The 27,171-nt window shown below is 35.9% G+C and overlaps 1 protein-coding gene across 2 annotated transcripts in view; it reads right to left on the reverse strand.

The window, feature by feature from the left end:
• Nucleotides 1–27,171, reverse strand: part of CNTNAP2 (contactin associated protein 2) — a 1,032,231-nt gene that overhangs the window by 399,491 nt on the left and 605,569 nt on the right. For both annotated transcript variants that reach the window (XM_036397720.1, XM_036397728.1), the window contains exon 10: nucleotides 7,881–8,052. In XM_036397720.1, the coding sequence (XP_036253613.1) occupies nucleotides 7,881–8,052 (172 nt within the window). The remainder of the gene's footprint in view (nucleotides 1–7,880; nucleotides 8,053–27,171) is intronic.

Below are 27,171 nucleotides of genomic sequence, written 5' to 3' on the forward strand. Positions count from 1 at the left end.
AACCAGGGAGCTAGTTTCAACAGTTTTATTATGGGATCAGGTAAATATTTAGCATCTAATCGTGGGAGAGTATAAATTTCATGTCCAAGAGAGAGCTTTCTGGATGTTTGCTCAGTACTCTCATCTTCCCCACAGGAGAATGAGAATAAAATAATAATTATGTATGAATGTAATACAAGCTGCACATTCAATCAAGTCCCCTGAGCAAACTAATGCATGTAAGAAAAACCAAGAAATTCATTTCCACACAAAGATTTTGCTCACAACTTTTATAAATTATAGATTACTTCATTTGATTAAGCCATTCCCATATTAGTCATGTTGTAGCAGACAGCAAAAAAAAGCAAAGGTTTTGCCAAAACAACTTGCAAAATTATTTAAATAATGTTTTAAAAGTTTGCCACTATTATCAACTTTTCTTCAAATCCTTTCCCTGCTAATCTTACCAGATTAGTAAACATTAACAGGTGTATGCCTTGATGGCAGGAACCCCTGCAACTGTGGCCTCACCTTTTAAAACAACTATGCTAAAGTACTTGAATGCATCCCAAGAAGGGCATCAAAGATGGTGAAGGGAGTGGAAGACAGCCAGAAAGATCCAGGGTATGAGTGGTGCCTTGGAGGTGCAATGCAGTAGGCAGGAACAGAGCCCTAGTGACCCTGAGGAGCCCTGACAAGGGCTGTGCTCAATGTCACCAAGGACAAGAAGCAACTCATGGGAGTCCCCCCTGGCCCCACCCTGGAAGTTTGGAAAGCTTCCTCCCACTGGATGGGAGGCACAAGGGCAGCAGGCAGCAGGTCAAAATGGCCCAAAGGAGGCCAAGGGCTGTGCTCAGTGCTGCAGAGGAAGGTGAAAGGTGCTGCAGGGGACAAGAGGATGCCCATCTTCATGGGTCATGAGCAGTAGGCAGCAACCTGGCCAAGAGTGCCCAGGGAAAACCTTAACAGCACATGCTTGATGCTGCAGAGGATGGCAAAAACCTGCCAAGGGCCAGTGCCAGTCCTCCCCAGCAGAAAATTCCTTCCTGACCCCAAAGGTTGTAATCAGCTATTCCCTGAACTATACAAGACCTGCTTCCTCATCCTACACAGTGGGCATACCTCCCAGGCGAAGCCCGACTTCTATTCTGCTCCAACTGAGTCCATGGCAGGGTCTTCCAAGAATGAGCAAATGCCCTTGGCCTGATCCACCTTGTGAGCAAGAATCCTTCCTGCACCTGGCAGGGCACCAATGTGTGCTCCAAGCACTGGGATCCTTTGCAACACCTCTGCACCTCTTTTCTTATGACTGCTGCCCCTGGCTCCACAAGGAGTATGAGGACAGGGGAGTAGTCCTTAAGTACATTCCCTTTGTGTACATACCCATTTGCCATGGCTATCCACTAAAAAAAGATTTCAATCCCTCAGATGAACTTTGAAGGGACTCTGCTGTGAACTGGTTTTGCAGTGGAGCACCTCCAGAAGAGCTGTCCTGCCTCCAGTTCCCCTCCCTCAGCTTCAAGTGATTCTACCAGCTCCTCAGGAACTTCTCTCTGATGTATTCCAGCTGATTTCAGGCCAACTACAGCAGTGGGAGATGGGAGGGTGTTCTCTTTTATCCTGTTCCAGGGCACTGTGACTGCGGTGTTGCAGGATGGTGGCACTGTGCCACACGGGTGATGGTGTGCTCCATTCCCAATCCCACTTGCAACAGCCTCATCCTCCTCCCAACATCTTCAAAGGAGAACCTTCGGGATGCTGGCCCCAAGGCCGTCCCTGTGCCAGGGGGCCCAGAATGCTGTCCCTGCCCTTGGTGACCATGCACTCGGCACAGCTGCTGGGTGACAATGACGCGTTCTCTGCCACTTTGCTCCCAAGAACAAACCCCGTGCTGTTACCTTTCCTTCAGGCCACGGAGAAAAATAATCTTGCAGCTCAGAGACTACCTCTATTACCTGTCAACTTATGCAGAGCTCTGCATTACATACTCCTCCTCCTCTGAAGTATGCCTAAATATTTACTGAGTTAGCTCTTGCTGTTGCACGAGCAAGTGTTTTTCATGAACAAATAATCAACTTTCACAAGAAAATTATTTCAGTAGCTTACATTTTTAAAGAATAATAATAAACAAAGATATTAGTATTCATTAGAGTTAAAATGAAAGATCTTTTTTTCCTCTCTGTGCTGAGCTTAAATAGGACTAAATACAAGACAAAGAACAACTGAGGATTTTCTGAGATTTCAAAATGTTCAGGCATCCAGCTACAAAATGATGTACAACCTACACAGTTACTTGAAAGAGTCTTATAAGGATGTTACTGACTATTGTAACTTTTAGAATATAGGATAAAGTGAAAAAAACAAAAACATGGCAAAGGCAATAAAATAGCATTCAAACAATCTGCATTTCAAACCATTCCAACTTGTTTAAAGAATTACTGATTACTCTATTACAGTATTTAAAAGGGCATTTTTTTTTTTGACACCTCCATGATCTAATCACAATCTTATTCTGTCTTTCTGTTGTTGTCTTGGGGAGTCCCATTCTAACTAATGACGGCTGGACAGGAAGGTCCAGCCAAGTTCTTGATGATAGAAAAGTACTGCATAGACTGTTAAATTTTAAAAGTTATTAAAATATTTCCAGTTGTGTGCAAGGGACATGGTTTGTTAACACATGGAAAATTCCAGTTTATTCAATTTTTAATACTTCTCATGCTTTCTTTTCACTGATTTTTACAATGTTCCCCAATCCCTTTTTTTGAGAGTGGAGATCTTTTCATAGCAAAAAATATTGCAAAAAACTAAGAGAGACTTCAAAAAGAAAGATAATTCAACTATTCCTATTTTGTGGTTAGCTCTGTAGAATTTTTGACCTCCTAGCTATCTACTAATCTGTGTTAATAACATGGCAGTTGTCACTGTGTACTCTGGTACATAATGGATATAATGGACATAGTAAACAGTATTAAAATCATTGTCATCTGAGGCATAATCTCTGCCTACAAAGTCACCTTTCTGGACTGAGTTAGATTATTATGGTCAGGAATATCCGCAGGCTGAAGCCATGGGATAGTTTCAGCCCTTCCCAGTCCTACATAACTTCCTTTTTGTGAATTTGAGTTGGAAAAACTGAACTGCAAAGCAGATTTTGCTTCCAGTCAGGACATTGTTGTGTCATCTGTTCCTCATGCAGAGCACTGCTGGATGATGTCTGTCTGTCTGTCTGACCACTGAACTGGCAGAGAGAGGGAAAGGGCAGGAAGGAAGGGCAGGATCCTAAGCCTGTGTATAAATCCAGAAATTAAGAACTTTAATACTATTTGACATGACGATTTTTAACTCCAAAGAAATTTTGTCTTGCTGCCAGTTACAGTGTGGCCATATTTTTGTACCAATATGCTTGCTGTGTTCTGTTATTTGGATGAATTATTTCAAACTTTGATTAGCAATCAAAAAATCAGTTGACAGAATGTGGCTGTATGGGATTAAAGCTGTCATACAGAGTGTATCCCCACAGCAGGTAAGTAATAATCACCCAGAAATGTTCTGCTGCACCTATCTGATTACTTAAATTATTCTTTAATGTGAAATTATTCTCAGAAACTGGTATCTAATTCATCTCATTGTGTTACAGAGAGAATCACACTGTTTACTCATTCATAAAACACCAGAAAAAGCCACATGAAAAGTTTTAATTTTCCCCTCCATTTTTTCACATGTAACACAGAAATTTTCATCAAAATTGGCTTACATGCAGCATAATTTCCAATGGCAGATTTGACACTGTATTTTGAAATCAGTTATTTGACACTGTATTTTGAAATCAGTTTAGTATTCCATCATTGTGATTTTGTGATTAAAATCCCTTATTCTAGCTATAGTAAAGACAGGAAAGCTTTGAAATTCTTCAAGACTGCCGGGATAACTTAGTTGTGGGTAATAATTCTTGTTCAGTGTCCTGTGCTTAAATCTGAAAGTACAACAGTACCACCTGGACTATAACACATTAGGTTGTTAATGTTAAGTAAAGGAAGTGAAAAGGGACCTGTGCAATGAAACATGTGGATCACTGTGACAACAATGCAACTTCCATTGCTAATGTAATTATAGGTAATTAAGAGTCAGAAATAGGGATGATTTTTTTTTTCTGAGTAGCATTTTAACTGCCTATAATTATACATACCTGCATGAAATTATATGCATTTATACTATTTAACTACTGGTAAAAAGAGAAGGTTCCTTAGCTTTGGTATTCCCCTGTAATTACATCTCAGCTTGCAATCTGTGCAATAAAAAAATGCTCATGTGAGGAGAGGAAGACAAAATAAAAATACACTGGTTCAACACTTGTATTTCCCAAGTACAAGTGTAATACTCTAACATCACTAGTCTTCTCACATTTTTCAAAACTGCTGGAAATAAAATGCAGAAACCTTTTCCATACCAGGCCATAGTTTAGCTCAGCAGAACCTGGGACTTTGGAAGCAGTTACCCTCAGGTAGGTGCAGCCTAAAAACTCAACAAACCCTCAGTAACTTTTGTTATTTTCTCACTGAGAAAACTCTCCCCTCCTTACTAACCACTCTGCCCAATGATGAAAAGTGCCACCATTTCCAACTTCACCTTTTGTCCCCTGAACCAAATGGCAGAAGCCTGCAGTAAGAATAATTCAATGTGACAGCTTATCTTTTTGCCCAGTGGGGTTCTTTACTGAAGTGTGGCTATGAAAGAAATTTTCATGTTGGTGATGATAATGACTAAAGCCTTTATGATTCAGATCCAAACTAGTTTAAAAAAGCAGGAGGATCACACTATGACAAGCCACCGGTATCTTCCCCTTTCAAAGGAAGAGAAATTGAGTTGATATATAGCACACATGGTACTGGCATTCCTTAAAAGAAAGCTGCATAAAAATGTTCTATATAATGTCATATTGTAGAAGTGCTTGTAAACTCTTATCTGCAGATGTTAATAAGAGAGCCATGAAAATCCAGTCAGATCTAAAGCTTGGCATTGTTACTTCTCAGCCAAAGGATTTGTTCTAAAGTGCAAACCAACGAGAAATAAAATTTAAAGGGAAAACAACAAACTTGATTACATCTCAATCATTGAAAAAATCAAAGCCAACCCTAAGAAACTTCTTTGGATATTATTCTAATTTCCTGGGACTATACAACTGCTACTCTGCTTGCAACACAATCTTCCTGTGCTTAAAAAGCATAAATGTAAGCCATACACTTTTAGCTTTTATGAGCATGATATCAGCCCTCAAGGTGGTAGAAGAGAGAAGCAGACTGTGAATATATTCTCTTATATAAAGAAAATATAAATACATATATACGTAAGCATAGATAAAACACTGTTATTTCTGCCAAACTCCATTATGAATATAGGTGTTTATAGATATGTAATAAGCTTAATATATAATACACAAAAATATAGAAAGCATAATATTTTCAAATCATAAAACACCACTATATATAACTTTCATGTGGCACATGGCATTATATGAAATATTTGGATGTATATAATGTGTAATAAAAAGAAATAGCTTCTAAATAGTAACTTCTACAAGAACTCAACTTTCAAATTAGCTGCTCAACATAAAGGAAACCTTAAGTCTTGTATTTCATAAGTGTATCATAAAGCTTTGATACTAATTAACTTACACTGTAAGTTACTTGTAATTACATTGTAATATATTTCAAAACCCTAATTCTGATTAACTTTGCTCTAATATTGGATTTTTTTCTAATAGAAACTGGCATAAATGGGTTCAATCATTGAGATCAATACAAATTGTTGCATAAGCTTAAATTTATCCACTGGAGGAAAAGCAGAGACTTAATTAGCTGTATCTTCATGTCCTTTCTTTCAAGTCAGTTTGCATTTCCAAAACTAAATATTAAAAACAAAACCAAGTCAATATGACAAATACTGACCACAGAAATCCTTTTTAATTTCAGATATGTGTGAGGAGACAGAACAAACTTCTCCCCTACAAAACCAACTTGTCATATGTTCGTTTCCTTATGACTTCAACCTTCAACAGTTCCATGAGGAGAATCAGTATAAAGTGGCCTGACATGCCAGAGCAACTCTCTGGTACAGCCCAAAGCATGTCCTGTAACCCTGAGATTACTGCAGTGGTATACTGGGTCTGGCTGGGATGGAGTCACTAAATTAACCTTTTTCCCAGCAGTCCATAGGTGTTGTGCTCCCCAGCTGTAGCTAAAACCATAAAAAATAAAACCAAAGCTGTTCCAGATCACTCTTCTGGCTGCTGGACAGCTTCCCTGCACACCCTTCCCCTTAAAGGCCAGGAGAAGGGGGTGGGTAAGAGGCTGCCCAAGGACATAGCTGGGGTAGCTGAGCCAAAATGAGCATTTGGAAGCAGGGACTTTGGATGCATTTTCCCATGGGAAATTCAATATGGCACAACAGCGTGCCCAGCAATAAAACCTCAGGGGATGGAAGAGGGAAGGAGTATGTTTAGTGTTATGGAGTTTCTCTTCCAAAACAATCACTACATGTGCTGAGGTGAGGCTCTGCTTTCCAAGGAGCAGCTGGACATTTGCTTGCCAATGCAAAGCAGTGAGCAAATTTATCTTTTTTCTTTGTTTTCATGTGCAGCTTTTTCTTTTCTTATTAAATTGTCTTCTTAATCCACAAGTATTTTTGCCTTTCTTGTGTTTTTCTCCCCATCTCTCAGGACAAGGGAGAGAGCTAAACTTAGGGGCAGAGTTTGGCTGCTGGCCATGGTCAACCTACCACAACTCATTTAGTGCAAATGGATGTCTACATTTCAGGAAGAGAAGGCATTTTGCAAGACCAAAGCAGTATGCTATATTTTGGTTTTTTCACAGTAGCATCTATGTCTGAGAGGCTCTTAAAATAAAGTAGGAAATTAAAAGAATGCATTTCTTTATTACAACTATGCATATATTTGTTGTTGCTATCCAAAATCATGGAGCCAGTAGAATATCTATCCTTGGAGATATACAAAGCTCAACTGGTCCTGAGAAACTTGATGGAGCTTTGAAATTGGCCCTGCTTTTAGAGGGCGCCATGAGCACCAGTAGTTGGCTATTACCTGAATTATTCCATGGTTCTCTGATCTAGTAGTCCTTGCTTCTTTCAGAGCACTATTTGAAAAAGCCATTTTCAGCTTTGCAGCAGGCTTGCAATGGCTTTGATGTAAGGTAATTTTCATGATAAGCCAAGCTGCCTGCATTCAAGAGTTGGGCTACTTGTTCTTTCTGTCTTTCCTGGTATTTTTTTTTTTACCAACAAAGAAACCATTAATCATAAGCAACAAAAATGAATACAGGTAAGTGGTTGAAAAGGTAGTGCCTAAGCAAAAGGCTGCCCTAATTCTCAATTACTCTTCTCAGACTGGAAAAAAAACCAAATCCTGTAAGCACTACTTTAATTAAGTTTGAGCATTTATTACATTCACTGATGTGCAAGCATGCAGACCTGCTTTACTTCTCTGAGGAACACAGAGAAGCCACAAGGGGCTGAAGCCAGGAGACACAACTTCTAGTTGCAAAAAGGTCTCCTAACAATCGTCTGAGAAACAGACAAAATGTGTGAGGAGTTTTTCTCTATTCAAGGCAGCTGCCTTATTGACACATAGCCTGAGCCTCACTTACAGGAACTTTTCACCTCCTCCTCTGCTGGTGGGTGGAGAGATTTGAGAGTAGCTTTCTACTGCACCCTACACAGTCTACAATTTAAAGGCATCATCTCCATCCAACCACCTAAGCATTGGTTCCCATTAGCCTTGAGATGATCACTGGCAGTGTCAGGACCACCTCTTCTGGATCACTGTATATTTTCAGAATATGAAGGACGTGTCAGTGTATCAGAGTATGGGTCATCTCTCCACAACTTACCTGTCAATAATGGCACACATGTCAATGGTGACATTGGCAAAGCTTCCCAGCTCTCCTTGCTCCACTGCATGCAAATCCACCAGCTGATCATCCACATGAATGCTCTGCATGCATCCTTGGAAAGAATGCTCAAATAGGGAGTGATCTGAGTCATTCATCTGTACAGGAAACCCTGCAGAGAAGCAAAAGAAAGAGCATTATTAACCTCATCTATTATGACTTAAGCCAGGATATTTTCAAAGGAAAAGAAACATAGGTTTTCCTAGATGAGGGTAGAACAAAGGCAATGTGGTAAGGAAATATTATAAAGTTATTAATTTACATTGCAATGTTATTGATTTAGGTAATTGTCTACTACCTGAAAGAATTTATACAGTACAACTGATGATTTTTGTCTAAAGGATGGAAGTTTTCTGCTACCTTTTCCTCCAGTATTCTCTGCTGCTGCTTCTCATTCCTTCTTTCTCATACAAATATTCTTGAAGTAGGAAAAGGATTTATCTCCTTGCTATATTTTAGAACTCCCATTCTAATTTCTCTGATTTTTCTGACTACAAATGCAGCCATGAAGTGAATGTCCAGTTCAGCCTTCTCTGGAGCTAGGTTTCCAGTCTTTGTCACTTTGTCTTTTTGTTCATGGATAAAGAATACTTCACACTTGTGCTGGAATCTTTACGCAAACTTGAAAATAGTCCCAAAACTAACATGCTTGATCGCTTCTGAGGAATCTGAGGACATTCTGTAGTATTTTCATTTTTACTCTGAATACATTCATTTTCTTGTGTTTGAAGGCGGTTTACAAAAGATGAGAATGACTTAGTGTCTTGCAAAGGCAGGGAGACAGAACATGTTTGTATGCCATTGTTTGATTGAATGCCCTTGAGAAAAAATGTCCTTGATAAGACAGTGGATGGAGATACTAATTCACTACTTATAAACCTTCAGCAATGAAAGGTTTATAAGAAAAAGACAATTCATTTAAGATGGGAGCAGGAAGGAAGAGGGAGGAGAGTTTATTGAAAAGAAAAAAGAAAAGAAGGCAAAGAAGGTAAAAATCCTCAAAAATTCATAAAGGTGTTGAAGATTTCAGCTAGGTAGATGGCCAGCCATGCAGTACTTTTCTGACAAGGGTAAAATGGCATACACATTTGCTGTAGTGGCTAAGACAGATTTTACAGCTCCCATTCCTTCTCCCACTTTTCTATCCACTTTGCCAATCTCCAATGCCTTATGGCCTCTTCAATAGCATTTTTGGAGACAGGAGAATAGAAGATTATCAAACAGACATTATTCAAACAGTGACAGAAAAAAGTGATGTTCCTGGATACAGTTTTTCACATGCCACATAAATAGTTGAACTGGCTGAAAAAGAGGGCAACAAGTAGAAAAAACAAGCAACAGGTGCTTGAGGCCAGATGATGCCTAATACAGCACCTATAATAAAAAACCCCACAACTAGTTACACAGAAGTCTTTGCCAAAATCTAATTAAGATACATTTTAACTAAAAGGCTTTGCCAGAGATTTCATAGCATTGTGAATACTTTTTAAAATTTTCCAAAGTGATCCCACCCATGAGCTAAATTTGCTTTTGGTAGCTTCTAAATTTCCCTGACTCACTTTAGTAAGCATTCACTGCAGAGTTCACTGGTGGTGGCACAGAATTAATCAGGAGTGCTATAGTAATTAAGCTGGGCCAATGTTAAAAGTTAGTTCTGACAGGTATCTCAAGAAGCTGTGCTCAGGTTGTATCAGCTCTGGACTAGAATTATGACACTATTACAGGAAGCCACAAACTGCTATGAGACTCATGCATAACAACATCACACTAACACATATTTGATGGAAAAGGAAAAGCTCCTTGGGAATCCCTCAAATCCTAACTAGTGCATAATACCCTCATCAGCTCAAATGCTACCCCCCAAAAAAAACCCCAACCACCAACCAACCAACCAACCAACCAGAGAAAAAGTGCTAATCATGGACTGTAGGAATTGTTATTGTGGACAGGCATAAAAATCAAGCTGTAGTGACATGATCTATATTGTCTTTCCAGCAGGGCATTGGCTAGTGACTTATCTGATGAAAAGAGAACAGGGCTTTCAGAAACCTGCCTCCTTCTTTCTTTAAGTTGTTCTTTCTAGAGACTGATTAAAGGGATTTATGTGAAGCTTTACAGACAACAGAAGAGAAAGAAAAAAGTGCAAGCTGGTTCTGTGTTGTTTGGTGGATACAAACACAATATTTGCATGTTCCTACCAGGCTCTTTCCCCAGTTATATTTAAACAGCTTACTCTTTCAGTGTAATTGTGTGTTTTTGAACTGTCACTGAAGCCTAGAACCTCTCCCAGGTAAGAATCCCCAAAATAACACAAAGCATATTTTCATTTAGATCTTTGGTGCAGTACCAGAGCAGGGCTGGAAACCTGCATATCACCTCTGGGTTCAGAGCACCTCCACCATTCCTTTGGTTTAAATATTAAATTCAAGGTTATCATCACCGGGGTAAACAGTGATACTTGGGTAAACCCTGCAAAGCCAGGGAAATTATACAGATACATCTGATTATAATGAAAGGTTATCCACCATCCTACAAACACTAATTGAAAAACAAGATCAAAACTGAGAGCAACAATTCACTGTTCACATCAAAAAGAGTATGAACCAAATATCTAAGTGAAAAATGTATTATTAGATTCAACAATTTGAGACCATTCCAGAACTAACCCCAGAGGTATTTCAATGCGAGATTCTCAGCTTCACTGCATCCCAAGTGTGCACTGTAGTAGTGCACAGCTATTATTGCTCTCTGACACATTCTGCAGTTTGCTACTGGTTGAACCTGTGCACAGAAGAGTGGCAGCTGGGTCCCTCAGCCTCGGTGGAGTCCCCATGTCTTTGGGTTTACTGGCTAGAGCAGGAGGGAGTTGTGGGATGGAGTGGCTGGAAGTGGCAGCTGCTCCTCACCTAACTACATAAATCAAGATTCTCTCTATTATCCAAGAGAGTGGTGTACCCTGAGTGTTAATCAGCTTAGAATTCTGAATTTTTCTGTATCTATCAATGGATGAAGACTATAATTTTCCCATGTAAATGCCTTTGTTTGCCTGTTTATTGACTAGAAACAGCTATTCCCTTTGCTGTTTCTAGTCATGTAAGAAACTGGAAGATGCAGGAGTTTTATGCACTACTACAGCACATTTCATAATAAATCTGTGGGGCTGACTGGGTGTCAAAGCATTTCAGTCATGCTATGCTCTAACAGGTAGTTATGCTAAGAGATAATTTCAGAAAATAATTCCCATCCCACAGGGAAGGGAAGAATGGGTTTTTTCAACCATATGTTTCTCATAAAAAAGAATAAAAGCTACTAGATAAGCCTTACCCACGTTGTTTTTGAACTACCAGGTATACAATCTAATGTGCATTAATTTTGGTGAGACCTGGACATTTAAGATTATTCTGGTCAGAATCATTTGGGGCAAAGCTTCTGCCTTAAATGCAAACCTCAAAATGACCTAGTACCTTGTGGTTTTAACTCAATACACATGAAAATGCCTTCCCCTTCCAGATTCCCATTATTGAGACATGATTCACTTCCTCATCTTCCCACAGTGAATGAAATTTTAAATAAATGAAGTTCTCTAACTAAATCTGACAGTAATGCTGACACTAGGAAGGCTAAGTAATGGATGAACAATTTGGACAGCACTTCATTGATCTTCTTGTTGACAAGAAACTATGTACATTTTAAAAATGCACAGTCCAAAACAGTGTTCATGCTTATGCTTACAAACACAAGTCTTAGTCAGGTAGACTCCATTATCCTGTAATTTCTGGTGTAAAGAATCTGTACATTTCCATTTTATTTTTCATATTTAAAGACCACAAAGGGAGGGATTATACTGCAAAGGTCAGACATGGATTATATCTGAATTTTCCAGTGTTCAAGAAAAATTGTTTCCAGGACTTCATTCTGATGTACTAAACTCAGAACAGCCAAATTCTAGATACAGCTCCTGATTTTAGTTCAAACTTTCAAGAAAAATCAGAAAAGCTAGAATTTAATGCAATTTCTTTTGTTAAGTCACTTCAATATAATTAAATAAACAAATTAAATAAACTATAACAAATGCATTAAAACACCTATAGTGTTAAAAAACATATTTCTTTTCCAGTGTCAAGATCTATTATGTCTCTTTTTGAATCATCTGAGTAAGGTTCTACCAAAGGCATTCTAAAAAAAGAAGTTGAAGGAAGAATACATTCATGTTCATGTTATAATAACAGAGGAATGTATATATAGTCATAACACCTGATGCGATAGTTGTTTCTGAGATTTGATCTAAGAATGAAATGCCATACTAGATTCTGGATGTACAATCAGAGGTTATTTTGTACCCCTGTATTAAGCACTCAGATTTTCTTTGAAATGTAATGCAAGTTCTACTGTAACAAGAAGGCAGTTTTTCTTTATGGCGTATGGTTGGTTTTTTTCCCCCTTTTATATTATTTGTAAGTTAATGATGGGCCAATGACTATATACAGATGGTAGTTGATATTTTACTTCTTTAATATAATAAATACACTTAATTTAAAAAATAGCAACTAGTATCTTCGATATCTAACCAGTAATCCATATTATCTTCAACTAGTTGCATGGGTAGCTGGAGGATAATCAATAAAAAATTGATTGATTTCAAGTCTGACCATGATTTTTATTGGTAGGGTTTTCAAGTACATGCCCAGGACTCCTGCTATGTAGAATGAGGGATAGGAAACAAAGCTCTTTATCTGTCAGGATAAATAGCAGCACAGTCTCATTGAAGGGTCAAGTAATAAAATTTTCTATATAAATCAAACAGAGTTAAAAGATGTTATTCTGATCCACAGAACAACCCCCAAACTCAGTGCCTAACAATGTACTTAGATTGAAGATATAGCTGATGTTTCATATGTGTAATAAATAGGAAAAGACACTGAAAGAAAAGCTTGATCCACCTACCAATCCAGATTCACTGTATGTTATCCTTGTTTCAGTCAGATCAGAATGGAGCTTTAAGTGTCAAGTGTAATACAGGCAGTAACTCTGGAAAACTAGAAGAGTCCTACTCCAAGAGCAGGAAATAAACCACACAAATTGCAGACAGGATGAACAGCATGAATTAAAATAGAACATTTTTTTTTTCAATTTCTATAAAGATTTTTTTTAAACTGTAGTTGTCTTTCTGTATTAGGGAATATAAGGACTAAGGATGGAGTTTGCAATGACATTTGGATCCCACATTTAGCAACTGTAAGAACTGCTGTGATAATCATAGAATCATATAATCATGAAAATAAAGATGAAAATAAACATGACTTTAGCATCTTTCAGCTTGGTGGAATGTAGGAAGACAAACGAGAATAGGAACTACAATTTGTCTCTGTGTGTTAGAAAGTCACCAACTTCTTAAATAGCTAATTTTCTAATAAATTAATCTTTGCCCTCATTGTTTTGTTTATGGAAATACAGAGGTTGACAATAAGGCAATGCACTCTAACCCAAAAAATCTAAACTACTAACCTAAGAAACCCAAATATGACTATACAGAGACAAAAACAGAGTTTACTAAAGCTAGAGTTTAGAACAAGAAGATGATGTGCTTCTAGCACTCCTGGGGCACACATGAGCCCCTTGGTAAAAACAAGCTAGCATTAATGAAGTCTCTGGTGGACTTCCCAGAATCTTCTCTGTACATGTCATTTGTAGTATGATAAAAAATTTAACTCGATCTCACAAGAATTGGCAGCACTTTCTACCAGTGGTGTGGTTCCTGATTTTTTGTCTCCCTTGGAAACCTGCTCTTCAGCAATACTTCCTTCTCTAAGAATATTTTATCACCAGTTTTATGCTTATTAATTGGGGCCAGATCTGGAGAAGTATTGACATTTTTCATTCCTTAACTCCCAGCTGTATTTCCTTGCAGGTTCTCGATACAGATTTTTAAAAAGAAGCTTCTAATACCTCTCTACTTCAGGTATGAAGAATACCAGTACAGCACTACAGACTTCCTTTATTTGTGTGCCAGAGAAATTCTAGGGTTATGTGACCAAGCTGTGGATATAGGTCATGCAGAGAAATAAGAGGTTATCTGAACATGTAATTATAGCAGTACTGCTTATAAGTAGTCATTGAAGAAAAAAACAGGAAGATAAGAAAAAGTCCATAAGATACTCAGATGATAACAGCTGAGCAGCCAGCTGTGAACAGACTATCTTCAAACCACAACCCAACTTGCAGAAATACTATTTTACAAGATATTAAATGCCTAGGATGACAGCCCAGAAAAAAATAAAGGAATAGAATTTTGAAAGCACTGACAAAAGCATAAACAAAAGCCAGGCATATTGTCTTTGGTAGCAAACAGGAAAATTGCTGACAGTAACAATGAAGGGTAAGAATACATTTTAACTGTCTCTTTTACCAGCTTTGTTGATTCTGTGCTTCTCTCAGATTGCTGTGGACCTTAGTGCAAACATCAGTGGACTTCTCAAAAAAAAGTGTTTTGAGACAATTTTCCAAATGGTTTGCCACAGAATTCATATTCAGATATGTTTGGGACTTCCAAATACTGTTGGAAAATAGCAGGCTTGTAACACAGGTTGCATGGTAATGGAACCACTTCAGTTGGAAATGAACTGCAGTGGGCACTGAAGTACATCTCACCTTCAAGTTTGATATCTCTTTCCTTTTCCTTTATTTTTCTGTGCCAAAGGAACTCTTTTATTATTAACCTTAGGTAGTTATAAATATGGTAGCTCTCCTATTTTCAAAGCTGTTTCCTGCAAAATATGTAAATCATGTCATTTTCAAATAAAAAGATTGTCTGGAAGATTGTACCCAAGCACAGATCTGTTCCCAGATCACATAGAAACTGGACTACATGTTAAAATATCCATGTGCTTTATTGTTACTGGGAGAAAATTTAAATAATTTAGCAGAACACAGGCATGATTTTAGTTCATGAAAAATTATTTCAGCCTTAATAAATACCCCAAGACATCTGAAATTGCTGTTAGTTTAAGTGGGAAAACTTCATACAGTAGTTCAAATAATACTGACATGAAAAGAAATATTTTCTGATAATCCAGAATACTTCTAGATTCAGAAAAGAAAACACCTATTAGAGTTCTTACATAAAAATATTTAATGGAAAAAGACCTGTTGCAAACCAGTTATGATATTTGAAGATATCTGCTGCAGACTTTTCTTCTCTCAGAGCCATAGGCCTTAGAAACACAAGCATATAACAACAGTTACCAAAATATAAGATGAACCAGCACTCAGTGGTGGATGAGAACAAATATAATTATTGCATGAGACTAGTTTTAATGATTTTAGAGATGGAGAAGATAAGCCTATCTCTCCCAGCTCCATGACTGTGAGAAATTTTATGACTTCTCTCTCTTTATGATTGTTTCTGAAGTTTTCCTGGTTTTCTGTAGGTTGGATGAAAGCAAACATTTGCCCAGATATTTGAGAGCTAACACAAAACATTCTTGTCTACTGAGAAAAAAGAAAGACAAAATATTACTATCACATTATGGTAGCATCTAAAAATGGGGGGCATAAAGGTAAAGAATTAGGTAAAATAGTGTCAAAAATGCACATAGGTGTTAAAATTGATACCTATTCAAATCACAACAGAAATAGATTAGGTATTATCTACTCAATGCACAAATAATTTTCCAGCTTTATTTTGGCTCACTGTTCTACTTCCTTTGTGATTTTTTTTAATTTTTCTCCAAAAATCACTCTAATTCCTGCCTGCATCAATGGAGTTTGACAGTAGTCAGCCACTAAAGAATAAATGAAGGGTTCTCAGGAAAAGCAGAATAAAAAGACAAAGAACTAACTTCAAAGAGAAAATTTGACAAATATTTAATCCTTACTTAGAAATGGCAATGAAGAAAATAAATGAAGACACTGAGATAGTAATAAAGTTAATATAAATAACACCATTAAATGGGAGACAAATGGAAAACAGCCCATATTGTTTGAAATAGTTCACTTACTATGAGGCATTTAAGCACAGCTTTATGCTCTCAGTACAAAGCCAGCTCTGTTTCCTTAGAAACATTAAATGTTTCTAAGGAAGCAGAGTAACATTTAAATAAATTAATAAAACATTTTTTATATAATCTGAAAAATTAAAAACAATAAAAATTTATTCTGTTGTTTTAAGATGAAGGTTTTATTACCTTTATATGCCAGTATCCATTAATGAAAATGTGCATGCATTGCTGAAAACCTAAAATATGAAAGCAGCAAGAGGTCTGTTTTAGACTAAACTCAGAAGATATTCCTGATATTCCTTTTTAGATAATTCTTCAAAGAACGTGCAAATAAGAGTAATGGCAGCCAGTTTCAATTATCATTTACTGACTTGTAGAGAAGAAGTAAGAATGATCACTATTACCAGTCTTGGCTAATTTAAGTCAATCTAACATTTTACTGCAATTTCCATACCATTTTAAAGGATATTGTAGAAAATACAGAAAGACATAATTATTAAATTAAGAAATTTGTACATTACATTACTTATATGATACATCTATCATTGGCTTTCTATTGTATAATAAAGAAAATAAATGTACACTAAATTTTCCAAAGTTACTCTTACTTACTTATGCCAAAAATACCTGATGAAGAAAAAAAATCTAGATATTGCCAGAGATAATTATAGTCAGGGACATAGAAGCAGCATAAAATACTCTATCCCTATTTAGTGCCTTTAAGAGCTGTAGAGCGTGAGTATTGCACACTTGGCATTAATTGTGTAATCTTATTTGTTGCTGCTACATGAACTTATTTGGTATTTTTATGTACTGCAAAGTAGTAGTACAATATCACTAACATGGATTTACTTCAAATGAAAGTAGTGGTATAGAAGGCATTGAACCAATTCAGCTAACATATTAACATGATTTACTTGTATTTAAGAGATTTATTTTTTAATCAACAATTATTATTTCAGTACAGTTAGCGAAGGTGTTAAAATAAAAGCATTTAGTGATAAGTAGGTAACCACCCAAGACAAATCCTTTGAGCTACAGTTTGTCTGACCACAGTATGCCACTTTGAGGTGAACTGCACCAGTTTAGAATTGAGATTTGGTTTAGGTACCTTAGCCACTATTTCTGGTTTCAGGCCGTCTACTGAACATTTTCCAGTATTCCTAGTTTTCTCACTGAGCTCCTATTATCCAGTGTCAGCCATAACTACAGACAGTACCAACCTCTCCAGAGATTTACCAAGAGAATACAATAATCTTTTGACTCCAAAGAATTGCTTGGAGCTTGGTTGTTAATAAATTCTGATGACTGGAAAAGCGATCAGATTTGAAGTGAATTCTGATATTCACTGCATCTTAAATGTCTACTCTGACATTTCTGCTAACAGTATCTTACAGCGCTTTAATTTACAGACTTAAATTTAATTTGTCAGACTCCAAAGCTACATTAAGAATATCAATCAATTTATATTCTATTTATGTACTTTCATATTAATCTCTTTGGTATATCACCCCATAGATGGTCTCTATAAGTCAAAACTAAGGATGTCCATTAAATATACCAAGTGGCATTGAACACTGTTGATTCTTAAGGGGAAAACTGAAAAAAACTTTAAAAAAAGGGAATATTTTAAGTTATCATAATAATTTTCAGTCTTTTTGGGCTAAGCTTAGATTTTCCTTGATTAATCATATTTTTGTACACATATCCACATAAAATTATATAATTTGAGCAAGTAAGTACATTAAGTTACATGGTGCTTAATGAAACTCCTATAAAATGTCACCTAATTAAATGTAAAGGCTATCCTTATGCTTATTAGAATCTTGTACAATAGATATAGCAATTAAATTTAAAATCTTAGCATTACAAACTACAGAATTGATTAACAAGTTTTTGCTCTTCTACATTTTCAGTTAATAATAGCTTTAAAGACTTATAATAACTGTAAAGACATTAATCAAAAGTGCGAAAATGTTTTTTTCCTTATCAGTGGCATTTTTTAATATGTATTAGATGAAGACAAGAGGAAAGAAAGGCAAAGAGAGAAAATTGCATGATCATTCTGACACTTAAAATGTAAACACAGCAATTAGTAGTGTTTGTTAGTCACTGCTCTTTTTAATAGACTAGCTATGCCATTTGCTTGTATTATGAGATATTTATAAACTGTTTAAATTACAGGCACATTTGGGCAGACTGGTTGGTTTAACTTAATAAAGGGTTTAACTCAATGGTAGAAGAGAACTTTATATCTGAGTTTTTTGTTTTGGGGTCTTTTTGGGGGGAGGGATTGTGTCTTTTTTGTGTTGGTTTTTGGTGTATTTTTTTTAATTTTGGTTTTTGGCTTTTCTTGTTTGTTTCCTTTTCAGGTGTTCATTATTAGCTAAAAATGTTTAGCTTTCTTACTCCTATTTAGAAATGCAAATATAGAATTAGATTAGAATTAGAATTTGATTGAAAGACAGTAAACTGTGTCTTTCCAAATGTGAAGAAAAATATCAGAGAAACCCTACAATGTAAAAACACACATCGTTTCCTTTCTGAATTTGAACTGATTTATCTGTAGCACATAATTTGTAACTATTTCAAGTGAAAAGTTATCAACTCTTAAATGTATTGTAGATGGAAACCACTCACAGAGTAGTGCATATTCAACTTAATATTAGGAAGAAATCCATAAAATTAATCAGAATGAACTCTGGACAAAATAATAGCAATAAAATTAATTTTCTGTTATCTCCATAATCCTTTAAAGCTTTTAGGAGTGGGAACAATTTGCTATGTAAAGAAACAAGAGTTTATTTCTCTCTTACCCCTAGGACTTGAATGTTGGAAAGAACTAACATTCTGTCACATTTTCTTTAACTATTTTTTTCTAAATTGCTATTTCTCTCTCTCTCTCAAGGAAAAAAAAAATAAAAAAAGAAAAAAAATAAAAAAGGGGAAAATTAGAAACTGATCTTTAATCTTGTACAATTAGAAAATTAATGAAAAATTTCCAGCTGTTGAGTTACGGTGCATTTCTTTTTTCTCAGCTCATGCAATCTTTACTCTATTACAAGTCTGCTCACTCAAAACAAGGAATGTATACAGTACAGAATTTGTGGATTGTATAATACAAAAATTAATTTAACTTCAATCTCTTGTCTTTTTTAATAATGATGAAAAAACCATCAGGCAATTTGTTTTCAAAGAAATTGAATGAAACATCAAGCTTAAACCACAAAATAATCCTTCTTTTTTCTTCCCAGGAGAAATATCAAGCCCAGTGACACAAAGGAGATTTCTTAAACACCATGGCTGACTGTTCAAAAGCACAGCAGGCATAGCAGCAAAGCCTCATGGAGAAGTGACTCAACATAAAGTCAATGAGAGTTTTTTTGAATAGCAACTTACAGGACTTAACTGTGATAAATTGCCCTAGCCTTATTAAATCTTCTCTTGAAAGTTCTTCAGGATGCATGATATTGATTGACTGACATGCAAAGGAATTATGTTATTTTCTTGAAAGAAAGATTCTTTTTTCTTTTCTTTTCTTGGAAATATACACTTTAAAGTACTCAGGGAAAATAATGTTATTGATATACTTCCTCCACAATGGATTTCCTCCTACGGTAATGCTGAATGACTCCTACCAAAATGACTGAAGCAGTGAATCAAGGAAAGATATGCAAAGAATATTACAGCTACCCAAGTATAAAAGAAATCAAAACTTTTTAAGATTTTGTTGGGGAGTTTTGTATTGTATAAATATTACATTAATATTTATAATCCTAAAGCTCTTGTTTTAAGAGTATAACTATTAATGCAATATTTATACTCTTAAATATTCAAAATAATCATAGAAGTTATTATGTATGAAATTGAAAATATTTATTTTCACTTGGAGTTCAACTAAAGTCTTTAGCAGGCATTAGGCAGTTACCTTCCATTGTTATGGACACTGGCTTCTTCAGTGAGACCTCAGAGAACATGAAAATAAAGACCAAAATTACAGTAATTTATGAAAATAAAATTATAAAATTACAAACCAATTTCATTTTAGGTGATTCAAACTACTCTTCAGGAAACACCAAATTAGTGCAGGTTGCTTAGGGATGTGTCCAGTTCACTGTCTGTGAGGATGGAGATCTCAGAACTTCTGTGGACAAACTGTATGTATATTAGATCACTCCATAGCTGATAAATGTGTCCTTGTATTTAATCAGTGTCTGTTACCTTTTATTTTCTTATCATGTTCCTCCAAGAAAAGACTAGATCCTTCTCTATACCTTTGGAGCTTCAACTCCAGCTGTGCTTTGGCTTTCCCAGTTTCAGCTCTGAACAATGGACAAAGAATCTATATTCCTCTTGCGTAGCCAATCTCTGCTTCTGCCTGGTGTGTTGTTTCCTTCTTGCATTTGAACTCTTTTGGGTATTCTCTTTTTCCCTATAGCTACTGATAGCTTCTTTCCAACAATACAAATTATTGAAACAGATGTGTTTAACTATGCAGAAAGCCCAGAGGTGGATGTATGGCATTAAGTTCCAGTTATTTATGTACAAACACTCTTTATTGTTTCCTGGGAAAGAACAGGAAAATCGATTATAATGTCAATTGCCCTATTGTCCATTCCCTTCCTATTGTGTCTCTTGCTGGTTGTTAGAGTGACACCTCACAGTATTGCTTTGGTAGATCTTTGTGGAAATTGAAGCAGGAGATGCAAGAACTGTAGATTATATTTTTTGCTCTTGTCTATGAAATATAGGAATTTTGGGGAAGCTCTGAAAAAGATGAGGGATTTGACTCTAGATGAACTCTGCTAAAAAGTAGGGCACAGGAGTTACAGGAGAGTTATACTGTGTTACACCAGGGTGATTTTGTTGTGATTTGGAACAAAAGGAGGTTTTGCAGAGGAGATAAAGAAAAAAAACCATAAAGGTTATTATGGGGATGCTGGAATTGGATAAGCCAGCAAATTAATGTCTGCGGAAGAGAGGAGGAACCAAAACATTTCAGAAAGCTCTTATACTAAAACAAAATACAGCTGAGAGGAAACCAGGAGTTTTGCAAGGATATTAAGTATTGCTACTTGTTCACTGACTGTGCACACCCATCTAATTCATAATTTTGTATTTAGTGAAATAACACTTAAAGATTCACTTGGTTTAGAAAAGAGATAGATAATCACAAGGATTTTCTCTGATTATGGCTTGGATTATCTGAATTTGCTAAAAGTGAAAGACCAGCCTTCTGAATTTTGTGTCTAAAGTGACCAGAACAGAAAGTATATGCAACCAAACAAGCAAAAGGGGAAACAAAAATGTCACTTAGCTCCTCTTGGTAAACTAATAAAGATACTTAGATAATCTGAACTACATTGCTGACTTCATACAGGGTTACATGTGCCTAAAAATTATAGATGTCAGTTAAAAAAAAAATAAATAAGGGGTTTTATATTTTTTTATATTTGTAGTTTAGGTCCATAATTCCTTTTAAAGAAATCATGTCAGTGCATGTATAGAGAAGTTCAATAAAAAAGAATTATTCTCTCAAAATATCTATCTTATCTTGTTGGTAGCATTATCTTGAAAGTACAATACCTTGCTTTAAATAGAAAGGCAACAGAGCAGAGGAGACCTGTTGCTACATCCTATCTAACTTTATTATCAGCAAATTTTTTTCTGTGTTGAGAATGTGCTAAGTAGTGAAGTCCTTGTAGCACGTATGATTGAAAACTAGCCTTGAACATAATGACTCAAACAATACTTAGATAAATTACCCAGACAGGTGGCAAATGACTACACATGTAACTTCTAGGCTCTTTGAGATCACATAACCTGAATTCTAAATTTTTTCTTGCCTCTATTTTGCCTTTTTACTTATTTTGTAAGGAGAATTTGAAATGCAAGTGAAAAACTGGAAATATAATACATTTCCTGTATTCCCGAGAAATAAAAAGAAGCTTTCTCTTATTGTAGTCAGAGATCAGGTGTGAAATGACAACAACCATATAATGCTGCTACACACAGAAACACATTATTTGCATTTCACTCTTCATTTTCTCACCACCAGAAATCAATGTGCTTCTATACAGTATCAGTCATAGCCAGGTCCTATTTCTGTATGTCCACATGTGGTATATTTAATTTCCATGCTGGCAAGCTGCAGAAGTCAACACTCTCAAAGCTGTGATTTTTCAGTAAGAATGTGTGGGGCATATTCAGTAAGCAGAAATATTTTGGTAAATTTTGATGCTCACTGGAATATTCACAAAAGAAAGGAACCAAATTAAGTCCAGGTCTAATCTGGGAGACACCTGTGGGAATACATGCATTCCATTTGACTTCACATACATGCATGACAGCAGTAAAGAGGAGAGACAAAGTGAGATAAAGCAGGATATTGCTAGAATCATTCAATTGTGTGTACAGAAATCATTAAAAGATGGTGATTCTCTAAGTTTGATTGTGCAGTACATCTGAGCAAAATGCATCTCCAGAAAGAAATCTGTTAAACACCAACCCTTAGTTTAACACTGAAATCCAAGCTTAACACTCTCTAGCGCAGTGAAGAAATGTTACCAGAGGCGTTTCTTTAAGACAACAAGAGCAGAGAAAGGCAATAATTGATAGCACTTATAGGAACAGAAAGTCAGAAATTTCTTGACCTGGTATCCAGTTTAGAATGATCAGATCATAATGTTTAAATGACTTTGCCTCCAGTTATCCAGAGAACAGACATATGAACCTTCCAAAAGAGTCAACTTACCTTATATTTAAAGAGAAGTTAACATCTTTTGGAAAATTAAGTTTACCTTAGAATTAATTGAAGTACTTCCACTTAAACCACGAAGACAGTGAAGGCTTCTGTGATTCACAGTCACTCAGAGCTTTGTAAAAACTGAAAGCTTCCTTACCAGACATGCACACATGCATAGATCTTCACATAGTATGGGGAAACTGCACTCAAAAAGTTCATTTATTGTCAAAGATCTTTCAAATATCCATTTTAGAATGAAGACAGGTGCTCATAACTGGAAAATGCTGAAAATATGTACAGAATTATGGCAGTGTCAGTCTTCAGGAAAGAGAAGAGAGCTTTGTCAGGATGCATTTTTATAAGTCATGTCAACTAGATTGCACTGAATTGATCTGATTGGTAATCATAAAAAGCAGCTTCCTATATAATTTTGATAGACATTGAAGTCCATCAAATAAGGCATTATAGGCAAAATACTGGATAGCAATGATCCCAAATAAAGATCAAATTTGATTATGAGAACAATAAACACAGTGATATGGATGGAGAGGTACAACCTGCTCATCTGTAAACCCACCTGAGCTATCAAAGCTACCACTGATTTATAAGCAGAACCTGCTTTTGCCCTACATCACTACATTCTTGACTCATGTTATCATGAGGTAAGAAGTCACACCATTCAATTCTGTCACTTAACTCACAAATATTCTGGTACACACAACATGAGGAACACTTGGCTGGAGAGTTAGAGCTACATTTTCCACAGAGAGCAGAAAACGCATTAGGATAGCTACTGCGCAAGAGAAGAAAAACCCTATAAAACAATACAATTATTTAAAAACTACAAACTTACATAAACCAACTACCCCAATTTAGTAATGTAATTTTAACCATGTGTTCTGACAAACATATGTAACTACAGCAAAACCTCACAACGATCAAATTTACTACAATATTGCCTTTTCATGCAATAGTGAAATCAGAATTGTATTTATAGAATACAAGCATCAGCTTTTAGAGAAAAATGAGCAGAGATGTTCCCTACATTTTTTCCAGCTCTACTGCCTTCACAAATATTTTCATGGAAGAAAAAGCTATTGGTGATGTTTACCTTGAAAGTTTTCAATCAAACTATTGAATACAGATTTCTATGGCAATACTGCCACCCAAAATATTACTCATATTTCTTTTTTGACAAGGGCTGCTTTTAAATTCAGTGCCACAGATGTACACCCAATATACATTTGCACATATTTATTGGGTCCCTTCTCCCTTCCATTCTCTATTTCCAGTAATTTAGAAAGAGATGACATTTCTCAATCTTTCAAGGGGAAAGATTGGACTTTGGACTCAGCAAGTCAGATAATAGTGGAAAGGGATTTATAGTGTTTTAAAATGTTGTTTGGTAAATGAATGGAAGAAATCATATGGCAGCTTAGTATGATTTTCAAGTAATAAATCAAGGTTTCAATATGAGATTTGGTGTGTAAATATTTGATATTTCTAAGTAGAATTGAAAAGGAGGATTGCTGTATGTTCATCATGTTCGTACCATACTTCTATTCTACTAATACAGCAATTCAGGGCTTCTGTTGGTAACATGCAAGGGCATATTTGGTGGGTTTTTTATTTGTTTATTTGGTTTAGTTTTTTTAATTCTTGATGTATTGATAGTCTTTTGATATATTTTCACCCTTTTGTAAAGCACTGAATTGCCACAGCAAGACTGAATCTGACACAAGGAAGGGCAGTGCTCCCAGAGGTTTTAAATTCTTGAGTGACTCCCCTTGACCTGCTCATTTAGTATGCTCAGCTAACTGGAGTGGCAGATATTTCTGGAGAAGCTCAAGGTCTGTGAGTAGGATCCTTTAACCTGGATGCATAGGAAATTTCAAATATAACAGTGGCTCCTGCAGGATTAGACTATTGGTGCTGTCACATGAACTTTTCAATTCTTTTCCTGTGGTTACAAATATTCAGAGGCTTTTCTTTAATTTTCCCAGTGTTTAAAAGTCAGGCTTAGGGTGCTTGTGATAGGAAGGTGTATGTAGAAAAAATTTCCCAAAATGCATTGGTTTAGTTACTTTATGGATTGAGGAAACAGAAGACACTAACTTTTCAACCTTACGCTTCTAATCCATGTCTCAGATATAAAATTTGAAAATGCAAGGAATATTCAACAAAAATATACCTTTTAATGGCTTAAATTTTTCATGCCATTCAGAATCACAGTATGTAGATCAAAAAGGCTAAAATGTATGCTTCTGTGAACTTTAATATTTTTAGCAAAATTTGCAGAGCATGGGGGAGGTTTTAAAGGTGAATTTTAACATTGTAGCTTTGGAGCCATGTCTTGGCAACTCATAACACCTCGGAAAACATGCCTAACAATTTTGCTGATGATGCTAGATTGCAAAAAACAACCAGTTATATCCCCTTTCTTCTCTGGCATTCTACTAGCAGTTCTTTGATAGAGCAAAACATGGTAAAATATTCAAAAAGTCTAATTTTAAATAAATTTCCATAATTAAGTTTGAATACTTCTATTTCCAAATAAGTGCAGATGTTTTTTTCCTAATTAACACTGGGAATTTGACACTGGCACTGACTCTGCTGTCCTTTCCTGCAGGAAATTGTGTACTTTTGCCATTAACTTGAGTGTGTAAAGAATGTCAACATGCACATTTCTAGGTGGCTCTTTTTATTGAGTTCCTTCCCTCAGGAGTCTACACTGCAACTATTGTAAAATTATATAGAAAAGGTTGTAAAGCATCCAGACTTCTGACTTGACACTAGTACTGAATTCTAATAATTTATATTTAAAAATGTCATTTAAAATATTGTTTAATGATTAGGTCCAGGGGAGGGAAGAAAAGTCACAACATGAACAGTTGATTAAAATAATTACACGAATAAAAATTGTAATATTACTCTCAGGACAAATAATATGCACTGCTTTATCTGGGTTGTTTTATTTCAATATATTTAGCAGGATGGTGTTGGCAGACATCATTGTGGGATGTCTGCTGACTGGACTCTGCAGAAACCATTGAATGAATATTGAATCTGTGCCTGTTTCCTTACACAGGCAAGTCTTGAAACTTCTGATATCTGTTAGCAAACATGGGCATTGTTAAGACCAAAGCAAAACTTCTAGCCTTTCAAAAGTTTTTAGCTCAACTTACCTTTTTCCATAACCTGTCATCTTTCTGTTCTGGAATTTTCTGCATAAGCACTGGCAAATTTTACTGGCAAGGTGTGTGCATAGTTGCATTCAAGGGCATTTGCACACTAGGTCACAAATGCATCTCTAGCATATTTGGTGTATAATTACTTGTGTATTATTACCCTAATTTATGGAACTCTGTGTTCTTGGAAACAATTTTCCTATCTCTTGTCTGCTTTAGACATTCTGCTGAAAATTTGTCTTTCAAGCTCTTTTTAAAATTATTTGTAGTAATCAATCATGTTTACATATTTGCATAAAGATTGCACTATCAAGGCAAATTACTGATCTGTAAAAAGGAAAAGTATACTGACATTGCACCTTTGGTTAGAGTTAATTGGCCTAGTACATTACCTTTAGCAGAGGAATATCTGTTTACCACATGAGAACTTGCTTCTTTCTCCTCTAAGTTGGAAAGCTTATGTTGACTTCTGATTACAATTGACACTAAATTGTGAAGAACTTTATATGGTGATAAGAACTTCTCCCTTATGCACTTTGGTAATGCGAATAGCAAGTGATGTAGGAATTAATAAGAATTTTAGAATAAAGGTCCTTCTCAAATTTAACATTCAAAGTTTTATTACAGATAATTTTGTAAGGATTTATGCAATGAAAAGACATAGATGGAATTTTTGTTTTCAGATGAGCTACTGTGTCCTGAGACTCACATTAAATCTAGGAACAGAAAGATTAAAAGTAAGCAGCTTTGATCTGAATACATTTGACACTATCTTATTAAATTTGGCAGAATCTGAACTTTAGAAGTGTCTCTAGTTGTGCAGAAACACAGCTGTTTGACTGACTTCATGCTACAAGTGGAGTCCCCTGAATATAAATGAATAGCCCTGACTGGAGATTAGGCCCCTGAGCACATGAGAAAGCAATCACCAAAGTGTCATAGTCTCTTATTAAGGCATGCATAATGTGCTACCATACCCAGGTCACCCGCAAAGACACTGCATGTTATTAAAAAGTAATGAAACCTTTTCCCCACTACTATGAATCTCCACTATTCAGATATATAGGGTTTTCTCCCATTTCCATTATCATATATTCATTCACCATTCTTTGAAGCCCCCACTTTCCTTTGTGTATATTTAATCTTTCCCCTTTTTGCAAATTCTCCACTTCCAGTTTTTCACTTCATTTTCTGCCACAATCTCGCTTTCTACCCTATCTGTATCTTTCTTCCTTGCTTTATCAAGCATCTGATTCCCATGGTTCACTGATACCTTTCCCTTCCGATTGTTACTGTCCCTT

This window comes from Molothrus ater, chromosome 1 (genome assembly GCF_012460135.2).
Source record: "Molothrus ater isolate BHLD 08-10-18 breed brown headed cowbird chromosome 1, BPBGC_Mater_1.1, whole genome shotgun sequence".
Taxonomy (NCBI): domain Eukaryota; kingdom Metazoa; phylum Chordata; class Aves; order Passeriformes; family Icteridae; genus Molothrus; species Molothrus ater.